The 23,924-nt window shown below is 42.5% G+C and overlaps 1 protein-coding gene across 4 annotated transcripts in view; it reads left to right on the top strand.

Moving 5' to 3' along the window:
- LOC121554974 (lysine-specific demethylase 5A) overlaps positions 1 to 23,479 on the top strand; it is a 39,167-nt gene extending 15,688 nt beyond the window's left edge. For 3 of the 4 annotated variants that reach the window (XM_041868713.2, XM_041868712.2, XM_041868711.2), the window contains exons 14-29: positions 911 to 1,105; positions 8,382 to 8,563; positions 10,485 to 10,609; positions 10,765 to 10,915; positions 11,230 to 11,350; positions 11,544 to 11,720; positions 11,853 to 12,031; positions 12,339 to 12,495; positions 14,385 to 14,564; positions 14,885 to 15,451; positions 15,675 to 15,833; positions 16,148 to 16,276; positions 16,572 to 16,716; positions 16,975 to 17,195; positions 18,679 to 19,134; positions 22,054 to 23,479. In XM_041868713.2, the coding sequence (XP_041724647.2) occupies positions 911 to 1,105; positions 8,382 to 8,563; positions 10,485 to 10,609; positions 10,765 to 10,915; positions 11,230 to 11,350; positions 11,544 to 11,720; positions 11,853 to 12,031; positions 12,339 to 12,495; positions 14,385 to 14,564; positions 14,885 to 15,451; positions 15,675 to 15,833; positions 16,148 to 16,276; positions 16,572 to 16,716; positions 16,975 to 17,195; positions 18,679 to 19,134; positions 22,054 to 22,407 (3,498 nt within the window). In that variant the 3' untranslated portion in view covers positions 22,408 to 23,479. The remainder of the gene's footprint in view (positions 1 to 910; positions 1,106 to 8,381; positions 8,564 to 10,484; positions 10,610 to 10,764; positions 10,916 to 11,229; positions 11,351 to 11,543; positions 11,721 to 11,852; positions 12,032 to 12,338; positions 12,496 to 14,384; positions 14,565 to 14,884; positions 15,452 to 15,674; positions 15,834 to 16,147; positions 16,277 to 16,571; positions 16,717 to 16,974; positions 17,196 to 18,678; positions 19,135 to 22,053) is intronic. The other variant, XM_041868714.2, reaches the window with a different exon arrangement.
- The last annotated feature ends 445 nt before the right edge of the window (positions 23,480 to 23,924 follow it).

Raw genomic sequence — 23,924 nt, 5'->3', positions numbered from 1 at the left:
CTAACAAGTACATGTACAATCCCATAGTGAATGCTAACTAAATGCTAACGAGCATTTAGGTCTCTGACCTAAATAAGTAACTCAAAAATGCTACTTACAGTTTGCTGCATGCACAAAACAAATATTATACAGCAAGGCTTTTGATCCAGGAGGGGATTATCTGCTGTTACCAAGTGAATGCTTGATTTTGGAAGAAGCTAACCACTTAGCTAACCAGCTACTAAATGACCAAACCAAATGTCAGAGCATTTAGCACATTTTAGACAGTTAACTTAGTTCTAAGATATCTAGCTGGCAAACATTTAGTTGTGAATTCCATACTGTAACTAGATCACCTGGCGCATGCTGCACAACAGTGAGTGACTCACAAGGCTGCGGTCTCGTAGTTCTGTGCTTGTAAACAAACACAATGTGACTGGGGACTAACGTTAAGCTTCATAATGAAAAATTATTTGACGGGTGAAATGTAAGAATGCAATCTTTATCTCCTAACGTATTGCACAAGTTGACTGCAGGTATTTACTTCAGTAGCTACAAATTGATAAAAAAAACATCAAAGAAATAGTTTCAACGCTATTGACGGTATTGGAAAACCATCCCGTGGCTATTTCCAAATAATCCAGGAATTCCGCCCAAGCCTAGTTGGGAGCTTAAAATAATTTCGGTAAGTCAAGTATTTTATACCCTTCTTACTGTCCGCATTGCTGTCTTGGTGAATCAATCATCTTAGATATTCCCCTTCCAATGCTCTTTTTGCTTCCCCTTGATGTTTTGAGGAGGCGAGGAGAAAAGATCCAAGGAATCGATTAGACTTTAGACATTCTCTCTCTCTCTCTCTGTCTGTCTCTCTCTCTCTGTCTGTGTCTCTCTCTCTCTGTCTGTGTCTCTGTCTCTGTGTGTCCCCGTCCAGCTCCCGATGGGTCGTCAGTGTGTGGCCCACTACCGTCGCCTCCACCGCTACTGTGTCTTCTCCCACGAGGAGCTGCTGTGCAAGATGGCTGCCGACCCCGAGAGCCTGGACGTGGAGCTGGCTGCTGCAGTCTTCAGAGAGATGGGAGATATGATGGAGGAAGAGACACGGCTCAGACAGGCCGTGCAGGAGATGGTGAGGGACAGGGCCCAGGGGGATTTCCATATAAACAACTTTTTGCCACTTTAGGAAAACTTTACAGGAGGGCCAGGATAGAGGGTGAAGTAATGCAAGAGGGCAGGTATACAAGATGGCGTACTGAATACACAGCGGTAATGGAGAGCGATACAAAAAAACTAAAAGGGACAGTCACTAGGATGGAAACGGACCTTAAGGAACTTAAAAAGGAGAACAACTTTCTGAGAGAAGCCTTACTAGACATACAAACTAGATCAATGAGAGAAAATCTAGTACTTACGGGTATCCAGGAAAAATAGGGAGAGATTACAGAAAAAATTGTGAAGGGCTTCTTTCTTACAGCACTTAAAATTCCACTCGAGGCTGTCAAAATCCAACTCGAACGTGTACACCGTTTTGGACAAAGAGGACAGAGATATGAGCGTCCAATCGTTGCCAAATGTGCTTTTTTTAAGGATAAAGTAATGGTTAAAAGCCTAGGTAAAAGACTTGCCAACCCTATGTGTTCACAAAATAATCAAAGGTCTGACTGCACGGAAATGCTTGGGAAAAATGGTTACAACGGGGGACCAGAGTGTTTGTGTCTCAAGTGAAGAGGGTGGATCTGATCTCCATCACCTAGGACTTGACATAGATTCAATAGATTAATCAAATCTCACATTGTTGTCAATTTTTTGCTCAATCTTGCATGCTTTCTCAAACAACTGTAACTGTATATGCATTCGTAAATCAGGACCTTTCTTGAGTTGGGCTCTGGGATGTAACAACTGTTGAGCATCTGATTTTATGGTTGATTGTGGAGGAAAGGGGTTGAGTGTGTTAGAGTATGTGCCTGTGTTTATCCCACATATGTTGCAAGGGGGTAAGGATGTTAGGGAGAATATAGGATGAACCACAATAATTGTTTGCTAAAATAATAATTGCTTGACAAAAATGTAATGTAATACAATGGCAATCTGGGTTATAGGTTAAAATCCTATGCATTACCTGCTGAAATTATTACGCATATTAATTGATAATGATGGAAAATAAGATATGCAAGATATTTGAATAAAAAAATAGCTACATTTGAATTTTAAATAGCTACACACAGTGGGGAGAACAAGTATTTGATACACTGCTGATTTTGCAGGTTTTCCTACTTACAAAGCATGTAGAGGTCTGTCATTTTTATCATAGGTACACTTCAACTGTGAGAGACGGAATCTAAAACAAAAATCCAGAAAATCACATTGTATGCTTTTTAAGTAATTAATTTGCATTTTATTGCATGACATAAGTATTTGATACATCAGAAAAGCAGAACTTAATATTTGGTACAGAAACCTTTGTTTGCAATTACAGAGATCATACGTTTCCTGTAGGTCTTGACCAGGTTTGCACACACTGCAGCAGGGATTTTGGCCCACTCCTCCATACAGACCTTCTCCAGATCCTTCAGGTTTCGGGGCTGTCGCTGGGCAATACAGACTTTGAGCTCCCTCCAAAGATTTTCTATTGGGTTCAGGTCTGGAGACTGGCTAGGCTACTCCAGGATCTTGAGATGCTTCTTACGGAGCCACTCCTTAGTTGCCCTGGCTGTGTGTTTCGGGTCGTTGTCATGCTGGAAGACCCAGCCACGACCCATCTTCAATGCTCTTACTGAGGGAAGGAGGTTGTTGGCCAAGATCTCGTGATACATAGCCCCATCCATCCTCCACTCAATACGGTGCAGTCGTCCTGTCCCCTTTGCAGAAAAGCATCCCCAAAGAATGATGTTTCCACCTCCATGCTTCACGGTTGGGATGGTGTTCTTGGGGTTGTACTCATCCTTCTTCTTCCTCCAAACACGGCGAGTGGAGTTTAGACCAAAAAGTTCAATTTCTGTCTCTTCAGACCACATGACCATCTCCCATTCCTCCTCTGGATCATCCAGATGGTCATTGGCAAACTTCAGACGGGCCTGGACATGCGCTGGCTTGAGCAGGGGGACCTTGCGTGCGCTGCAGGATTTGAATCCATGCCGGCGTAGTGTGTTACTAATGGTTTTCTTTGAGACTGTGGTCCCAGCTCTCTTCAGGTCATTGACCAGGTCCTGCTGTGTAGATCTGGGCTGATCCCTCATCTTCCTCATGATCATTGATTCCCCACAAGGTGAGATCTTGCATGGAGCCCCAGACCGAGGGTGATTGACCGTCATCTTGAACTTCTTCCATTTTCTAATAATTGCGCCAACAGTTGTTGCCTTCTCACCAAGCTGCTTGCATATTGTCCTGTAGCCCATCACAGCCTTGTGCAGGTCTACAATTTTATCCATGATGTCCTTACACAGCTCTCTGGTCTTGGCCATTGTGGAGAGGTTAGAGTCTGTTTAATTGAGTGTGTGGACAGGTGTCTTTTATACAGGTAACGAGTTCAAACAGGTGCAGTTAATACAGGTAATGAGTGGAGAACAGGAGGGCTTCTTAAAGAAAAACTAACAGGTCTGTGAGAGCCGGAATTCTTACTGGTTGGTAGGTGATCAAATACTTATGTCATGCAATAAAATGCAAATTAATTACTTAAAAATGTGATTTCTGGATTTGTTTTAGATTCCGTCTCTCACAGTTGAAGTGTACCTATGATAAATATTACAGACCTCTACATGCTTTGTAAGTAGGAAGACCTGCAAAATCGGCAGTGTATCAAATACTTCTTCTCCCCACTGTATATATATTGAGGTGAGAGCATTGGAAATGAACTGCTTCTGTTTTGTGGGTGGCACTGTGTGCTGTTTTCAATGGATGGGTTAAGGCCTCTCGGGCCCTAGGGATCCGGAGGGACGGGGGTGGTATGCCGATCACTGGGATGACGGCCCAACTTGGGATGGGGAGGGGGCTTTAGCGGGGGAATTAGTGGAGAACAATTGGAGGGTTACTTAGTAGAAATGCAAATATAATGGTACAGCTATATGGACACGCAATCACTATGGTATTTTTTATTGGTAAATTTACATATATATATATATATATATATATTGATAAATAGATTTGAAACTTGTATCTCATTATGGTATATGGTGAAATAAGTATAGCCAGTTATAAAAAAAGAATGGGGGGGGGAGAAATATACTTCTCCCATGGGCAAAGAAACTCAATAGGGGTGATTATATTAATTAACAGTAATTGCAAATTGTCCAAACAGATACGCAAGGTAGATGGATTATTTTAAATATGTTATTGGACCATAAACAGATATGGCTCATTAACCTTTACGGAGCAAATAATGATGATCCACACTTCTTTGACAATATATATAATAAATGATCAACCCTGCAAGCAATTCAAGACTATATTATTATGGTGTGAGATTATAATACTGTTTTAAATAGCTCAATGGACCGTAAAGGAAAGCGCACTACAAACAATCACCCACATGCTCTTAAGGAAATCGTGAATGTCATGGATACATTAGAACTAGTCGATATATGGAGGCTTAAATATCCGGATCTAGTGAGATATTCATGGCGGAGACTCAATCAAGCTAGTCGTCTTGACTTCTTTCTTATGTCATTCTCGTTGGCACCAAAAGTTTTAAAAGTGTTGATAGGGGACAGAATGCGGTTGGACCATCATATAATTGGCATATACATTACTCTTACTGAATTTCCACGTGGGCGAGGATATTGGAAATGTAATCAAAGCCTATTGGATGATAACTTGTTTTTAACTAGGACAGAGGAATTTATAACTGATTTTTTCCGACCATAACATAGGTACAGCAAATCCCCTTATTGTATGGGACTCCTTTAAATGTGCCTTTTAGAGGCCAAGCAATTCAGTACTCATCTCGAAAACAAAAGCAATTTAGGTCAAGAGTCCATACTAACAAAGGAAATAGAAGGTCTAACAGAACAGATGGATAGCAATAAAAACTAACATAGAGGCTCAGAATAAATTAGAGGAAAATTTTAAAATAAATGGAGAAACTTATTCAAGAATGATCAAGTGTAATATATTATTAAAATAAAGCAAACTGGATGGAATATGGGGAAAAATGCACCAAATTATTTTAAAAAACTTCAACATAGGAATGCTACCAAAAAATAATTTACTTAAACAGGTTACAAATGATGGAGTCACCCATGATTCACCAAATTATATTTTGAAGGAGGAAACAAAGTACTTTAAGCATATGTTTTCGTTTCGGTCGCCTCCATCTCCACTAACTGAAGCTAATTGTAGAGATTTTTTTCTTCTATTGATAATGTAAAATTAACAGCCATACAGAAAGACTCGCGAAATGTCAGAGGTACTTCTGGATGCAATTAAAGACTTTAAGTCCGGGAAAACTCTAGGGTTGGATGGCATACCAGTCGAGGTATACCAAACCTTTTTTTGAAATACTCAGAGGACCGTTATTAGCATGTTTTAACCACTCCTATGTAAATGGTAGATTATCAGACACTCAAGAAGGTCTGATTTTCATTATTACTGAAACAGGATACAAGTGGAAAATATAAAGATTCAGTCCATTAAAAAAATTGGAGGCCCCTTACACTTCAGTGTTGTGATGCAAAATGTATAGCGCATAGAATTAAAAAGGTATTGTCGGACATTATTTATTCTAATCAGACAGGTTTTTTACATGGACGATACATTGGAGATAATATAAGGCAAGTACTGCAAACAATAGAACACTATGAAAAAATCTGGAAAACCAGGCCTGTTATTCATAGCAGACTTTGAAATGGCATTTGATAAAGTACGACTGGGGTTTATATATAAATGCCTGGAGCATTTCAATTTTGGAGAATCTCTTATGAAATGGGTTAAAATCATGTATAGTAACCCTAGGTGTAAAATAGTAAATAATGGCTATTTCTCAGAAAGTTTTAAACTGTCAATAGGAGTGAAACAAGGTTGTCTACTATCGGCATATCTATTTATTATGGCCATCGAGATGTTAGCTATTAAAATCAGATCCAACAATAATATCAAGGGATTAGAAATCCAGGGCTTAAAAACAAAGGCGTCATTGTACGCTGATTCATGTTTTCTTTTAAATCCACAACTAGAATCCCTCCACAGCCTCATACATTTTCTAACCTCTCTGGATTACAATCAAATTATGATAAGTGTACTATATTACGTATAGGATTTCTAAAAAATTAAAATGTTACATTACCATGTAGTTTACCAATAAAATGGTCTGATGGTGATGTGGATATACTCGGAATACATATCCCAAATGAAATAAATGATCTCACTCCAATAAATTTGAATAGAAAGTTAGCAAAAATAGATAAGGTCTTGCTACCATGGAAAGGTGTATATACCTGTCTATTTGTGGAAAAATCACCCTGATAACTCTTTAGTATTATCCCAGTTTATCTATTTGCTTATGGTCTTGCCTATGCCTAGTGAACAGTTAAAAAAAAAAAATTCTATGAGAAAAAAATATTCCATTTTATTTGGAACGGCAAGGCAGACAAAATTAAACGGGCCTATTTATATAATGAAAATGATTAAATATTCAATTATTAAATATCACTAAAAGCTTCAGTCATACAAAAGTTATACATAAATCCGAACTGGTTCTCTAGCAAATTAGTAAGATTGTCTCACCCAATGTTCAAGAATGGCCTTTTTCCCTTTATTCAGATTACAACTCTCACTTTCAGTTATTTGAAAAGGATATCATCTCCCAAATATCACTATTTCTAAAACAAGCCATAGAAAGTTGGTTGCAATTTCAATTTAATCCTCCAGAAACGACAGAACAAATAATGCAACAAATATTGTGGTTAAACTCAAATATACTAATTGATAAAACACTTTTTTTTTTGACAAAATGTTTTTTAAAAGGTATAATCTTCGTAAATGATATCATCGGTAGGACTGGTGGAGCTATGTCGCACATGCAGCTAACAAAAACACATGGAAATGTCTGCTCTACCCAAGATTACAACCAAATAATTGCAGCATTACCGCAAAAATGGAAGGGGGAAAGTGGAAGGGGGAAAAAGTAAGGAACCTGTCTGTCGGCCTTGCATTAAAGAACATAATTGGTTAAAGAAAATTGTGATAAATAAAAAAGTATACCAGTTTCATTTAAGGACCAAAGGATTGACAGCCGTCCCATATAGATTGCAAAATAGTTGAAGAGATTTTTGATGTACAGATCCCATGGCATAGTGTTTATGAACTGATACGCAAAACGACGCCGGATTCATAACTTAAAATTGTTCACTTTAAATTATTATATACAATTCTTGCTACCAATAGAATGTTATTTATATGGGGTATACAATCTTCCCAGCTCTGCAGATTTTGCTGCGAAGATAAATAATAATTAGATAATTTGTTTTGGGACTGTCCATTTGTAGCTTGTGTTTGGACACAGGTCCAGGAATGGCTGAAGGATTGCAATATTTACCTGGAGCTAACCCTGCAGATAGCATTACTGGGTGATCTGAAAAGTCATAATCAATAATATAATACTTTTAGCAAAAATGTTTATTTACAATCTGTAGAAACAATGAGAATAGAAAGGTTCAGAACTTTTGTAAAGCAGTACAGTTGAAAAATATATGGCAAATAGAAATCCAATATGGATGGTGTTAAGAGAAAGATGGGTGGTGTTGAAGGATGGGACTAATAACAACTAATAACAACAAGATAACTAATGTAAAGCATACTTTCCATAATAATTATAGGTTATAAGTTGAGAGCTTTTGTGAAAGAGCACAGTTAGAAAGATATGGCATATAGAAGCAAACCGGCTGACATCATGAAAATGATTGGAGAGGTTGAGGGTAGAGGAAGTTCAGGAGTAAAAACAAACAAAATAGAATTATTGTAAAATTGACTGTCTATAAAATGTATATTGTATGTATAAGCTGGAAGTAGAGGTCTAAGCATTGTTGTTCCCTAGTTTACTCCAATTAGGGAAGGGGTGGTGGGGTTGGAAAGTAATAAAGGGAAATATATTTTTTAAAAGGATATATAATTTGCGAGAAATCAACATATTGTTGATTGGAAGTGATGCAGACATTTACATTGATGGAAGTTACAATCTTATCTGCAATATTAAAGCTGATCTACCCCCTAAAAAAAAATAGAGGGGTTTACTTGGGAATACATTATGATGATGCATTATCAAACAATATGTTGACATCACATGATCCCAGAGATATGTTTCAAATTATTTCCTATCACACCAAAAGTGAATCACTGATGTAATTTCACATTCGTTCTCCCAGTCTAGTTGAAGTGGATCGTTTTCTGATTGCGATTTCCCTCCGTGTCTGCAGGGTGTGCTGTCCTCTGAGCAGGAGGTGTTTGAGCTGGTCCCTGATGACGAGCGGCAGTGTCAGAAGTGTAAGACCACCTGTTTCCTTTCAGCTCTGACTTGTCCCTGCAGCCCAGAGCGCCTAGTCTGTCTGCACCACGCCAAGGAACTCTGTGACTGTCCCCTGGGAAACAAGTGTCTACGGTAAGGAGTACAGCTGGGTGATATGGACAGCAATCCATATGGAACGATAAGTTCATAACAATGTGCATCAGTTTTATTATCTTTATATTTATCCTTTAAACTACTACTAGTTTAATGGTTGTAGCTATCAATTGTCCTATTAACCATCACCCATATTAACACATTTATTTAATTTCCAACTTCACATATATCTAGTATAGGCTACTTATCGTAATGAACGATGATTGGTATGGTCAGTTACAAGTGTCTCCGGTGAGAAGGAATGGATGAATGAAGTAGAGGAGTTATGAACTCTGTACTGCTCAGAAGCCCCCATAAGAGCCCACTGATGAATGATAGTTGTTTTACCTGTGAATGCATCAGTGAGAACTTGGATGTAGTTTCACTGACCCAGAGTAAATCAAATCTCCATTGAAAGTTGCTTTAATCTGGGTCAATTTAACCCCTCATAGCAATCAATATTACCGTATTTTACGCACTATAAGGCGCACTTAAAAGCCTTTAATTTTCTCCAAAAATGACTGTGCGCCTTATAATCCGGAGCGCCTTATATATGGATCAATTGGTTGATCCATACTGGTTGTACACGGTGCTCAAGGCGCTCTGTCAAAATGTTTCAGTATGAAAAACCAGTAAAAACTATTTAATAATAATGAAATGTTTCACTACGACTTTGATATTCCCGTGAACCGCACTGTGGCGAAAACGGGGCTCAGTACGGTGTCTGTACGCACCACAGGGAATGAGAAGTCATCCTTCACTGTAGTTCTCGCCTGCCAGGCTAATGGCCAGAAACTTCCACCCATGGTTATTTTCAAGAGGAAGACCTTGCCAAAAGAAAACTTTCCAGCCGGCGTCGTCATCAAAGCTAGCCCGAAGGGATGGATGGATGAGGAAAAGATGAGTGAGTGGCTGAGAGAAATTTACGTCAAGAGACCGGGTGGCTTTTTCCACACAGCTCCGTCCCTATTGATCTACGACTCCATGCGCGCCCATATCACCGATGCTGTCAAAAAAACAAGTGAAGCAAACTAATTCGGAGCTTGCCGTCATTCCGGGTGGATTAACTAAAGAACTCCAGCCGCTAGATATTGGTGTCAACATGGCGTTCAAAGCTAGACTGCGAGCTGCGTGGGAGCAGTGGATGACAGAAGGCGAGCACACGTTCACCAAGACGGGGAGACAGCGCCGGGCGACTTACGCCACTATCTGCCAATGGATCGTGGATGCCTGGGCTGATATATCAGTCTCAACTGTGGTCCAAGCTTTCACGAAGGCAGGAATAATCTCTGAACTGCCAGGCAACAGCAGCGACACTGACTCGGATAATGACGAGAGGGAGCCGGGCAGGTTGGATGCCGTAGTCGCCCAACTGTTCAATTCGGACACTGAAGAAGAAGAATTCGAGGGATTCGTGGACGGGGAATGAACTGAAAAAGTGAGCTTTACGTGTTATACGTAACTGAACAATATTGAGTTATACACTAACGTTTGATTTAGTGGTATCAGACTGTTTCTTTTACTACGTGTTTACTGAATCAGGGAAAAGTTCCCCTCCACGTTTGGGAGAAGAGTGAGCAAGGCTGGGAGATATTGTTAATATGCACATTAACGTTTGAACAACGTTACCATGGGAGTGAACGGAGTTGTCAGAACGCTTAATAAAATTTGACTTTATCTGACTGTTTTGTTGACATTCCCTTTAGCACAGCTCCATCTAGTGGATGCATAACGCAACCCCAGTCAAACGTTTGACTGCAGTATCTGCTATTCTATGCGCCTTATAATCCGGTGCGCCCTATATATGAAAACAGTTCTAAAATAGGCCATTCATTGAAGGTGTGCCTTATAATCCGGTGCGCCTTATAGTGCGGAAAATACGGTAAATAGATGCTGACACTCCTGTCTCTTTGTATTCCAGCTACCGGTATGATCTGGAGGAGTTTCCCTCCATGCTGTATGGGGTGAAGTCCAGAGCCCAGTCCTATGACACCTGGGCCAAGCGGGTCACTGAGGCCTTGGCTGCTGACCACAAGAACAAGAAAGGTAGGAGGACTATCTGTACTGTAATGGCAGAAATACTCTGCACAATATTAGAACAATTGTACTACGATTCCCCTTGCCTCATGTGTCTCTCTCTCCTCTATTCTTCTATCTTTCTCTCCTGTCTGTCTGTGTCTATATCCCTCTCCCTTTGTCAGACCTGATAGAGTTGAAGGTTCTTCTGGAGGATGCAGAGGACAGGAAGTACCCAGAGAACAGTCTGTTCCGTCGGCTCAGAGAGATGGTGAAGGAGGCCGAAACCTGCTCCTCTGTGGCCCAGCTACTGCTCAGCCGCAAGCAGAGACACAGGTCAGTAGAGTACACACACACACACACACACACACACACACTGCTATGTCACACTAAAGTTTTATGTCCCTGTTCTCTTCCCTTCTCCCAAATTGTGCACTTACACACTCTACACCAAGGAATTAAAAGCATTGGATTGGTGCAAGCGTTCTCCTTCATTGTTTTTACACCGTTGCATCTGTGAGGGAGAGTGTGCTAGTGCACACTTTGGGAGAAGGGTAGCAAATCGGGACATAACCTAAAGCACCATTTAACATTTATCCCCCTACCTGTGAGTAATAAATCAACTCAATGTATTTCTCTCTGTATTCCAGTACCAGGCAGCGTCCAGAGAGCAGCAGGACTCGTAACAAGCTGACAGTGGAGGAGCTGAAAGTCTTCGTAGAGCAGCTGTTCAAACTGCCCTGTGTCATCGGACAGGCTCGACAGGTCAAAGTAAGTCCCAACCTAATACAGTCACTGGCCATTCTAAACAGATGTACAGTAAATCTCCTCCTCTGACATCCTACTCTATTTGTATTACATCACTGAAGTTGACCTGTCCCCAAACCAGTATTTATTGATTAGTAGTCCTTGATTGTTAGTATATAACACCATATCCTTCATCCCTCTCTCCCTCCCTCTCCAGGAGTTACTAGAGAATGTGGAGGATTTCCATGAGAGAGCCCAGGTAGCCCTGGCTGACGAGCTGCCTGACTCCTCCAAGCTGCAGGCCCTGCTAGACCTGGGTGGAGGTCTGGATGTGGAACTACCTGAACTGCCCAGGCTCAAACAGGAGCTGCAGCAGGGCCGCTGGCTGGATGAGGTGATGACTGATGATATTATTGTACATTAGCGTAGTGTTTTACCTCATAGTTTGTGTGCTTTCTTAAGCAGTCTAAAAGTATTTATTCTGGGAGTGGAAAAATATTACATTGAAAAGTTTTGTTATGATTAGGTGCGTGTGACGCTGGCAGAGCCCCACCGGGTGACCCTGGAGCTGATGAAGCGGCTGATAGACTCGGGGGTGGGGCTGGCACCACACCATGCTGTGGAGAAGGCCATGGCTGAGTTGCAGGAGATACTCACTGTGTCAGAAAGATGGGAGGACAAGGCCCGCGCATGCCTACAGGCCAGGTAATGATGAAGAGACACATTACACACCTATAGTACAGTTCTCTCATCTGCCTACAGGCCAGGTAAATGAGAATAGGATAATGCAGTTCTTAAGTCACTTGCCTATAGCTTTGGTGTCATGCTTGGGTTGTGTTCAATGGGGTACACCTTCACAAAAATGTTCAGGTAGTACCTCCTGGTTTCACTCAGTTTCAAAACTTTTCTGAACGTGACCCAATTCCTGTTTAGCATATTGCATCAAAGGATGCCTGTAACTGTGAGATGAATGTCCCTTAATCCATTATTTATTGTCTCTCTCCTCCCCCAGGCCTCGGCACGGCATGCTAACCCTGGAGAGCATTGTGATAGAGGCCAGGAACATCCCGGCCTACCTGCCCAACATCCTGGCCCTCCGAGAGGCTCTGCACAAGGCCAAGGAGTGGAGCGCCAAGGTGGATGCCATTCAGGTAGTGTCGCGTCGCATGGTAATTACTGATGAGTATAGATTCAAAACTGTGTGCCCTCAGGCCCCTACTCCACCACTACCACATATCTACAGTACATATAGTAAATCCATGTGTACGTGTGTGTGTATAGTGCGTATGTTATCGTGTGTATGCATGTGTCTGCGCCTATGTTTGTGTTGCTTCACAGTCCCCGCTGTTCCATAAGGTGTTTTTTAAATCTAATTTTACTACTTGCATCAGTTACTTGATGTGGAATAGAGTTCCATATAGTCATGGCTCTAGGTAGTACTGTGCGCTTCCCATAGTCTGTTCTGGACTTGGGTACTGTGAAGAGACCTCTGGTGGCATGTCTTGTGTGGTATGCATGGGTGATCGAGCTGTGCGCCAGTAGCTCAAACAGACAGCTCAGTGCACCCAACATGTCAATACCTCTCATAAACACAAGTAGTGATGAAGTCAATCTCTCCTCCACTTTGAGCCAGGAGAGATCGACATGCATATTATTAATATTAGCTCTCTGTGTACATCCAAGGGCAAGCCGTGCTGCCCTGTTCTGAGCCAATTGCAATTTTCCTAAGTCCTTTTTTGTGGCACCTGACCATACGACTAAACAGTAGTCCAGGTGTGACAAAACTAGAGCCTCTAGGACCTGCCTTGTTGATAGTGCTGTTAAGAAGGTAGAGCTGTGCTTTTATTATGGACATACTTCTCCCCATCTTAGCTACTGTTGTATCAATATGTTTTGACCATGAGAGTTTAAAATCCAGGGTTATTCCAAGCAGTTTAGTCACCTCAACTTGCTCAATTTCCACATTAATTATTACAAGATTTAATTGAGATTTAGGGTTTAGTGAATGATTTGTCCCAAATACAATGCTTTTAGTTTGATAAATATTTAGGACTCTTATTCCTTGCCACCCACTCTGAAACTAACTGCAACTCTTTGTTAGCTGACATGTATAGTGTTGAGTCATCCGCATACATAGACACTCCGGCTTTACTCAAAGCCAGTGGCATGTCATTAGTAAAGATTGAAAGATGTAATGGGCCTACACAGCTGCCCTGGGGAATTCCTGATTCTACCTGGATTATGTTGGAGAGGCTTCCATTAAAGAACACCGTCTGTGTTCTGTTAGACAGGTAACTGTATCCACAATATAGCAGGTGGAGTAAAACCATAACACATACTTTTTCCAGCAGCAGACTATGATCAATAATGTCAAAAGCCGCACTGAAGTCTAACAAAATGGGATGTGCTTTATGATGAGATTATGGATAAGAGCGAGATCATTTTTATTTATTGACAGCCAAGCACCGATCACCAGCATAAAATTAAGACCTTCAATATTTATTGGAGAGAAGCATCATACTCATAATCACTGTGCACTTTCCCCACCCTGTGAAGTTCATAATTTATTAAATGTATTTAATCTGTAGCCTAATAAACTGTGCAGTGTGCATGCTTTTCCAAGTCATAGTGGGAGGACCACACAACCATATTATCTTGTGTCTACAAGTTTACTGCGACATGATGGTTATACCATCAACAAATCCGCATCAAAGCGTTTCCACTGCATTTGTCGCATGATCTATTTCACCGACAAAACAAGTATCCCCTGTCTAGCATATTTTGTTCTGTCGACATTTGGAAAGTTTACAGGTATAAATACTGTTTTCATCAGGACTGTTGTGAGTTTTTGTTTTTTTATCCGACAGGAACTTTACTTGCATATAAATAGTTGGTTATTGTTACCAGATAAGTTTGTAATTTTTCTTGTCGTCAGAACATGAATGATACATGTGAATGGGAAGGTTCATACTGTGCTATGCATTACGTGCTTTAATTTCTTTTGACAATGATGATTAATTTCCCTGTATTGATCCCCTGTGTGACTCACTCCCTCCAGAGTGGCAGTAACTATGCATACCTGGAGCAGCTGGAGAGCCTGCTGGCGAGGGGTCGCTCAATCCCCGTCCGGCTTGACCCCCTGCCACAGGTCGAATCGCAGGTGGCCTCGGCCCGCGCCTGGAGGGAGAGGACTGCACGTACCTTCCTCAAGAAGAACTCCACCTACACCCTGCTACAGGTAAGGCATAATACCCTGGGTTGGGCTGTACCTAGGCACTGAGAAATAATGGATGAGTATGTCGCTGAGAATAGTGGTTTGAAAGATTTTTTCCAACCAAGCAGCCCTTTTCAGGCTATGCTGACCCCAGAGTGCAATATGAGATATTTGCGTAAGCTATGTAGAATGGTGCAGAAGTTGGTGGACCACCATACGCAGATTGTTGTGAATTCCATCTGTCTAAACTGTAGGTAGTTGGGAATAGGACCAATATTATCATAGGACTAGTAGTTTGATAACATCTGTGCTAATCTCTATTCTCTGTGTATTGTCTCTCTTAGGTCCTTAGTCCGCGTGTGGATATTGGTATCTACGGCAACAGCAAGAGCAAACGCAAACGAGTCAAGGAGCTCCTTGAGAAGGAGAGAGAAGGTCTGGACCTGGAGGGTCTCAGCGACCTGGACGAGAGTTACGAAGACGCCTGCGACCCGGCCACCGTCGTAGCAGCATTCAAATCCAAGGAGCAGAAAGAGGTTGAGGCCATCCACTCCCTCCGAGCCGCCAACCTGGCTAAGATGGCCATGGCTGACCGTATCGAGGAGGTCAAGTTCTGTCTGTGTCGTAAGACTGCCAGCGGGTTTATGCTGCAGTGTGAACTCTGCAAGGACTGGTTCCACGGAGCCTGCGTGCCGTTACCGAAAACGGGCTCCCAGAAGAAGCTCGTGGGCTCGGCCGGTTGGCAGAGCAACAGCAAGGAGGCCAAGTTCCTGTGCCCGTTGTGCCAGCGGTCGCGTCGGCCGCGTCTGGAGACCATCCTGTCTCTCCTGGTGTCCCTCCAGAAGCTGCCGGTGCGTCTGCCCGAGGGGGAGGCCCTACAGTGCCTGACGGAGAGGGCCATGGGCTGGCAGGTAGGGATGACTTCAAGTTTTCAGAATCAATTATTTGATGGTTGCTAGGCTTGATTAATCAAAGTTTGGTTTATAATCTGAGTTTTCCCTGCAAAACATAAGAAGTATATATATGTGCAAGGGTGAAAAGCCACGCATATGCTGAATCAAAACATAATCTTGTTTATTTAAACGCCTATGTTCGTCAATGGAATCGATTAATCTAATTCATCTCTACTTGCAGGACCGCGCCAGGCAGGCCCTGGCTACAGACGAGCTGTCCTCGGCCCTGGCCAAGCTGTCGGTGCTCAGTCAGAGGATGGTAGAACAGGCTGCCCGGGAGAAGACAGAGAAGATCATCAACGCTGAGCTGCAGAAGGCTGCCGCAAACCCAGACCTGCAGGTAAGAGATTAATGCTGCCGTATGGTACTCAGAGCCATGTATAGAGAGAGTTTGGAGGCGCTAACATGGCGTCCAGTGTAAAAGTTGGCCATTATCTCTCTTTATTGCTCTCATGATCAGTCATTCCTCTAAACAAGATGCTCAGGGATAAGGTAGGTCAAGAGACTGATGTTTTTTTAATGTCCTCTCCTTCTCTTCCTTCTTGTTTGTTCAGTGCATTAGAGAGCGAAAAACAGAGAGATTGGTTCCACAGTAGTGATATTACTACTGATGAGAAGTAACAGAATGACTGTGGACTTCTGTTCTCTCCGTAGGGTCACATCCAGACGTTCCAGCAGGCAGGGTTCAGCAGGGCAGCGTCGCCACGCCAGTCTGTCGACTACGATGACGAGGAGACGGACTCAGACGAGGACATCAGGGAAACCTATGGCTACGACATGAAGGTACTGTGGTGTGGCCTATGGAGAGTTTTCTCAAACATCAGTTTTTTTAAATATCAAAAATACCTGTTGAATCAATTAAAATAAAACCAAAAACTACTGTATAGCTGCTAGTTTTCTATAGGCAATGTTTTAGCAGGAGTAACAAAGCCAGTAAAACATTACTATTCAATTTATCTCATGCAAAGACACAGCACTTAGCAAATCCTGCTTTTCTAGCACTGTGTCCTCACCTGCCCCACTTTCTCACGTTCTCTCTCGCACGCTCTCTCGCTGTCTCTCTGTGTGTGTGTGTCAGGACCCAGGTGAGGTGAAGCCGTACCTGTTTTGTGATGAGGAGATCCCTGTCAAGTCAGAGGAAGTAGTCAGTCACATGTGGCCCACCACACCCTCCTTCTGCGCTGAACACGCCTACTCCTCTGCCTCCAAGCCCTGCCCGCAGAGTAAGACATGGCATGTAATCTATGGCTACGCAAACTCTGTCTCCCTGTTATACTTAAAAATAGTAACTTATAAATGTGTCATCCATTCAATGTTCTGGAGTATTGTTTTATTTTCCTTATGTGAATTGTCTTTGGGACCTTATTTAGAAACGAGAATGTCAAGGTACAGAAAGCTATACATGTAAATGTAGGTATTGAGAAGGTAAATGTGTGTTTCATTGGTTGATTGATGAATCCTTCTCTCCCTCTACCCTCCAGACCAGGGCACCCCCAGGAAGCAGCCCAGAAAGACCCCACTGGTGCCCCGCTCCCTGGAGCCCCCTGTGCTGGAGCTGTCCCCCCCGGCCAAGGCCCAGCTGGAGGAGCTGATGATGGTGGGGGACCTGCTTGAGGTGTCCCTGGACGAGACCCAGCACATCTGGAGGATCCTGGAGGCCACACACCCTCCCTCTGAGGAGAGGTTCCTACAGGTCATGGAGGTAGGAGAGAGGCACTGGTGTTTATACACTTATACTGAACAAAAATATAAACGCAACATGTAAAGTGACAGGTGTGGCATATCAAGAAGCTGATTTAAAAAGCATGATCATTACGCAGGTTTGGACACACCTACTCATTCAAGGGTTTTGCTGGGGACAATAAAAGGCCACTCTAATGTGCAGTTTTGTCACACAACACAATGCCACAGATGTCTCAAGTTTTGAGGGAGCGTGCTATTGGCATGCTGACTGAAGGACTGTCCACCAGAGCTGTTGCCAGAGAATTGAAAGGTTCTTTACCACAACCACACAACCGAAGAATTTCTACACAAACTGTCTCAGGGAAGCTCATCTGCGGGCTCGTCGTCCTCACCAGGGTCTTGACCTGACTGCAGTTCGGCGGCATAACCGACTTCAGTGGGCAAATGCTCACCTTCGATTGCCACTGGCATGCTGGAGAAGTGTGCTCTTCACGGATGAATCCCGGTTTCAACTGTACGGGGCAGATGGCAGACAGCGTGTATGGTGTCGTGTGGGCGAGCAGTTTGCTAATGTCAACATTGTGAACAGAGTGACCCATAGTGGCGGTAGGATTATGGTATGAGCAGGCATAAGCAACGGACAATGAACACAATTGCATTTTATCGATGGCAATTTGAATGCACAGAGATACTGTGACAAGATCCTTAGGCCCAATGTCGTGCCATTTATCCGCCACATCACCTCATGTATCAGCATGATAATGCAGGCCCCATGTTGCAAAGATCTGTACACAAATCCTGGAAGCTGAAAATGTCCCAGTTCTTCCATGGCCTGCATACTCACCAGACATGTCACCCATTGAGCATGTTTGGAATGTTCTGGATCGACGTGTACGACTGCGCTTACAGTTCCCGGCAATATCCAGCAACTTTGCACAGCCATTGAAGAGGAGTGGGACAAAATTCCACAGGCCACAATAAACCGCCTGATCAACACTATGCGAAGGAGATGTGTCACGCTGCAAGCATGAGGCAAATGGTGGTCACACCAGATAATGACTGGTTTTCTGATCCACGCCCCCTACCTTTAAAAAATATATATATCTGTGACCAACAGATGCATATCTATATTCCAGTCATGTGAAATCCATAGATTAGGGCCTAATGAATTTATTTTAATTGACTGATTTCCTAATGAACTGTAACTCAGTAAAATCTTTGAAAATGTTGCGTGTTATATTTTTGTTTAGTGTATGTTCTTTTATTTAACCAGGTTGACCCATTGAGGTCAAGGTAGACCTGGCCAAGAGGGCAGCGCCAGTAAAGAAAACACAGTCACTGGCTGAAAACACGTATGTCAGAATCTGAACTGAACATGGGTGATACTAAGGCTGGTTTACTGGAACCTGGTTAAGTTTACTTAATGGACTTAATCTCTACTGAAAGTGCTTTTATTAATTGAGCAATTTTGTCCATCCCTCTTTCCTGTCTTCCCTTCCCAGCATGACGATTCTCAGTTTGAGAAGCCGATGAAGATCAAGATGAAGGACTCTGAGAAGAAGAGGAAGAGGAAGCTGGAGAGGGCGGAGCACCAGCTTCTCATGACAGCCGTCTCCGGGGTCGGAGACATGATGCGGTCCCCCAAGTCCTCAAAGGATCAGAAACGGAGCCTCTTAGACCCGCTGGGGAAACCCAAGAAGAAGAAGCTGAAGCTGAACCCGGATAAGAACCGTGAACTGAAACAGCTGGCCAAGCGCCTGGCTAAAGCGGAGAAGGAGAGGAAGAGGAAGGAGAAAGCTGTGGTCAAGGCTGAGGCTGTCAGGGAGGGGATGGAGAAGAGTAAAGAGAAGAAGATCCTGGATATACCGTCGAAATACGACTGGTCCGGAGCTGAGGACTCCAATGATGAAAACGCAGTCTGTGCGTCCAGTAACTGTATGAGACCCTGCAAGGACAAGGTGAGAGCAACACGAGAAGCATATACACAGCTGTGTGTGTGTGTATTGTCCCAAATCAACCCCTATCTCCAGTATACACTACTTGATGCACATTTCAAAATAACTGGAGGGGTGTAATGGTCAGAACACCTAGGTGGGGCTATTATTGTGTCTATGGGTACAACCTCAGCCTAGGGATTCTGTCCTGGTATTCAAATGTCCCATCCAGACCAACTGACTGAGACCATTCATTTGCCTGCAGAGGGCAGTGCATCTTCTGTAGTTGTCGTCAGACCTTGAATATAGCCTAAGGAGCATTTTTGGACATGGGGCTCATTTGAGAGAGGATGTAGCGACTCAAAATCGATCTGACAGATGATTTATAGGTGTGAGTGTTTATTGGTTAACAGGGTGCAGCAGAGGTCAGTGTGTGGCCTGAGAGGGCGTGCCCTATCAGAAACACAAGTCTGTTTTTGACCCAAGTACAAGTAGAGATGCATAGGCAAAATGTCAAATTCAGTCAATGGAATAGAACCTACTCCTAAGTGTCCTTACCAAGAAGAAGGTCCTATTTTAAGAAATTGTATAATTCTATAAATACACAGAACCAGTCAAAAGTTTGGACACACCTACTCATTCAAGGGTTTTTCTTTATTTTTTAGAATAATAGTGAAGACATCAAAACTATGAAATAACACATATGGAATCATGTAGTAACCAAAAAAGTGTTAAACAAATCAAAATATATTTATATTTGAGAGCCACCCTTTGCCTTGATTACAACTTTGCACACTCTTGGCATTCTCTCAACCAGCTTCATGAGGTAGTCACCTGGAATCCATTTCAATTAACAGGTGTGCCTTCTTAAAAGTTAATTTGTGGAATTTCTTTCCTTAATGCGTTTGAGCCAATCAGTTGTGACAAGGTAGGGGGGGTATACAGAAGATAGCCCTATTTGGTAAAAGACCAAGTCCAAATTATGGCAAGAACAGCTCTAATAAGCAAAGAGAAACGACAGTCCATCATTACATTAAGACATGAAGGTCAGTCAATACCGAACATTTCAAGAACTTTTAAAGTTTCTTCAAGTGCAGTCACAAACACCATAAATCGCTATGATGAAACTGGCTCTCATGAGGACCTCCACAGGAATGGAAGACCCAGAGTTACCTCTGCTGCAGACGATAAGTTCATTAGAGTTAACTGCACCTCAGAAATTGCAGCCCAAATAAATGCTTCACAGAGTTCAAGTAACAGACACATCTCAACATCAATTGTTCAGAGGAGACTGTGAATCAGGACTTCATGGTCGAATTGCTGCAAAGAAACCACTACTAAAGGACACCAATAATAAGAAGAAACTTGCTTGGGCCAAGAAACACGAGCAGTAGACATTAGACCGGTGGAAATTTGTCCTTTGGTGTGGAGTCCAAGTTGGAGATTTTTGGTTCTGACCGCCGTGTCTTTGTGAGACACTGTGTGGGTGAACGGATGATCTCTGCATGTGTATTTCCCACTGTGAAGCATGGAGGAGGAGGAGGTGTTATGGTGTGGGAGTGCTTTGCTGGTGACACTGTCTGTGATTTATTTAGAATTCAAGACACACTTAACCAGCATGGCTACCACATCATTCTACAGCGATACGCCATCCCATCTGGTTTGGGCTTAGTGGGACTATCATTTGTTTTTCAACAGGACAATGACCCAACACACCTCCAGGCTATTTTACCAAAAAGGAGAGTGATTGAGTGCTGCATCAGATGACCTGGCCTCCACAATCAACTGACCTCAACCAAATTGAGATGGTTTGGGATGAGTCGGACCGCAGAATGAAGGAAAAGCAGCCAACAAGTGCTCAGCATATGTGGGAACTCCTTCAAGACGGTTGGAAAAGCATTCCAGGTGAATCTGGTTGAGAGAATGCCAACAGTGTGCAAAGCCGTCATCCCGGCAAAGTGTGTCTATTTGAAGAATCTGAAATATAAAATATATTTTGATTTGTTTAACACTTTTTCTTGGTTACTACATGATACCATATGTGTTATTTCATAGTTTTGATGTCTTCACTATTATTATTATTATACAATGTAGAAAATAGTAAAAATAAAGAAAAACCCTTGAATGAGTAGGTGTTCTAAAACTTTTCACTGGTAGTGTAGTTTGTATATAATTTCTTAAACTATATCTATTACATTAAGATCAACATTTCATTCTACCGTTCACCCATAATTTTGGGAAACACTGACTGTTTTTACAAATAAATCATTGGACATTTATGCGAATAAGATGTTTCATTTTTAAGTCTTCCACAGCAATCTCCTCTCTTAGTATATCACAATCACGTTTACAAACTGTCTTACAAAGTTTGAATACTTTTCTTTAGGAGGTTAAATGATATTAGCTCTATTCAGAGCAAAAACTGAATGTCTCACTTTGTATTTTTGTTTGCTGACTATGATGCAGAGCTAAGTATGCCGAGTTAATATTGGGCACTGTGACGCAAACCTCTTTGGAAGTGAGCATCATGAAATAATTTAATATCAACAGTTAGTAACAGCACTGGAACACCTTAAAGAGAGTTACATATAACGTATTATGTGCTGTTGGATGACTGTAAATTAGTCAGTAAGTCAATGAGTAGCCTAACCACCCTCCCAGTCCTACCCATCCATGTGCTCTCAGAGCACATCAGAGGCATGGTGATATCCTCCAGCTTAACAGAACTTGAAGGCGGACTGTATTGTATTATGCTTAAATGCACCATAATAAAATGCAACATAATTATCATGCTTATTATACATACTTCATGTACATAATGCTATATTCCTTTTAAAAACGTAAATCATCTACAAGTATAACGCTTGTGAATCTGAGCACTAGCTGATGATATTATGTCCTGATTTAAGCAGAATGTGTGTATGTCTCCCTTCCCTTTGTCAGGTGGACTGGGTTCAGTGCGATGGCGGCTGTGACGAGTGGTTCCACCAGGTGTGTGTGGGTGTGACCTGCGAGATGGCTGAGAACGAGGACTACATCTGCATCGACTGCAACCGCAAGTCAGCCATCTTGAGTGGGGGCGTAGTTGGAAGTGTGGGCAGAGGCATGGGCATAGGAGGAGGAGGGGTTACAGCAGTGGTGAAGGTGGAGCGTGTTTGTGAGGAGCCGGTGGTGCTGGACGCGCCAGTTTGCAGTGGGCTGAGCCAGATCATTATGCCCCCCTCTATAATGATGCCCCCCTCCCAGACCCAAATGATGCAGCAACAGAAGCAGCCAGAGACTCAGGAGAGCAGCTAGCGCAGACCCAGGACAGAGACCACATGCACACACACATCCACCCGGGAAGCTCGCATCAGACCATTTGAGTCTGGATGACCCTGACCTGTTCAGACCGACAGATTTCCCTCCTCTTGACTTACTGGGTAGAGGGGCTTCAAATGAAGGGGTATCCTCAAGACTGGATGATGATACTCCCATGAGAATAATGCTACAAAGAAACGAGACCTTCAGCTAAAAGCTTGTGGTCCTGTTTGAGGAGAGCGATGTATTTTCTGCATCACAGACTAAAACTCCAGATTACCTTTTTTCCCACTCTCCCTCTCCTCTTCTCTCATGGGAACCAATTGTTGATGAGGATTTGTTTTTCTCTAATTCAGAACTGTTAAAGAAGGCCTTATAATGCAGAGCACACTGTGCACAACTAGGAATGACCATGGGCCGTTTTGTGTGTTTCTTGAGTTTGAGTTTCGGGTCTGTAACGTCCTCTACCCCCCCTCTGATAATTATTTGGAGCCAATCTGCCTCAGTCCTACTACAGTCAGAAACTTCAATACAGTCATCATGAATCTGTGAAGGTGTAACACTGCGTCACAAATGGCACCCTATTCCCTATGTAGTGCATTACATGGGCTCTGGTAAAAAGGAGTGCACTATAAAGGGAATAGGTTGCCATTTGTGACGCAGTGTTACACCTTCACAGATTCATGATGACTGTACTGAGGTGGCAGATAGCCTAGCTGTTAAGAGCGTTGGGCCAGTAACCGAAAAGTCTCTGGTTCGAACCCCCTACCTGACTAGGTGAAACATTTATTGACGTGCCCTTGAGCAAGGTACTTAACCCTAATTTCTCCTGTAAGTCGATCTGGATAAGCGCGTCTGCTAAATGACAAAAATGTAAACATTCGGGATGCACATTCAGTGTCCTCTCATCTCTGCCTGGCCCCAAACAATAAATAACAGCTCCATGTAGGACTAGGAACAATGGTTGTATGTAGTGATACGTATTTATAATGTGTTTGAAGCAATTAAGTGATTGGATGTGGCTGTTTTTTGTTTTCTCACCTTTAATAAACAATTCCTAGTCAAATGAGTAAGGAGCAGCATTTGTTGTTTTATTTTCAATACCATTATAAACAATTTCCTGTTTGAGATGATTTGATATGTCAATGCCAATGTCTTACATCAGATGTCTAAACTCCCAACTACCTTTTAGATAGATTAGAGTTTTGGGTGGGTCATCAGATGGCCTTACTGTTTTAGGAGCCGTGGGTTCTAAATGTGGGATCTATGGATTCAGGCCTGTCTGTCACAACTACTTCTGGTAGGTGAAAAAAAAGAAAAGAAAAGTCATTAAACCCATTACGAGAGCTCCATAGTATCGAGCAGCATCTCCCTGGCCGCACGTGGCTTCCCGTGTTTTTTACATGTTTTTTCGTCTCACACCCAATCCCAGATTAACCTGGAGTTGTCAAAGGAGAAGGAAAGGTTCATTAAGAGTAAAAAAATCTATTATTGGCAGTCAGTTGACTGTTGTA

This window comes from Coregonus clupeaformis, chromosome 40, assembly GCF_020615455.1.
Source record: "Coregonus clupeaformis isolate EN_2021a chromosome 40, ASM2061545v1, whole genome shotgun sequence".
Taxonomy (NCBI): Eukaryota; Metazoa; Chordata; class Actinopteri; order Salmoniformes; family Salmonidae; genus Coregonus; species Coregonus clupeaformis.
The sequence above is the reverse complement of the archived record's forward strand: the minus strand, read 5'-3'. Positions and strand labels throughout refer to the sequence as shown.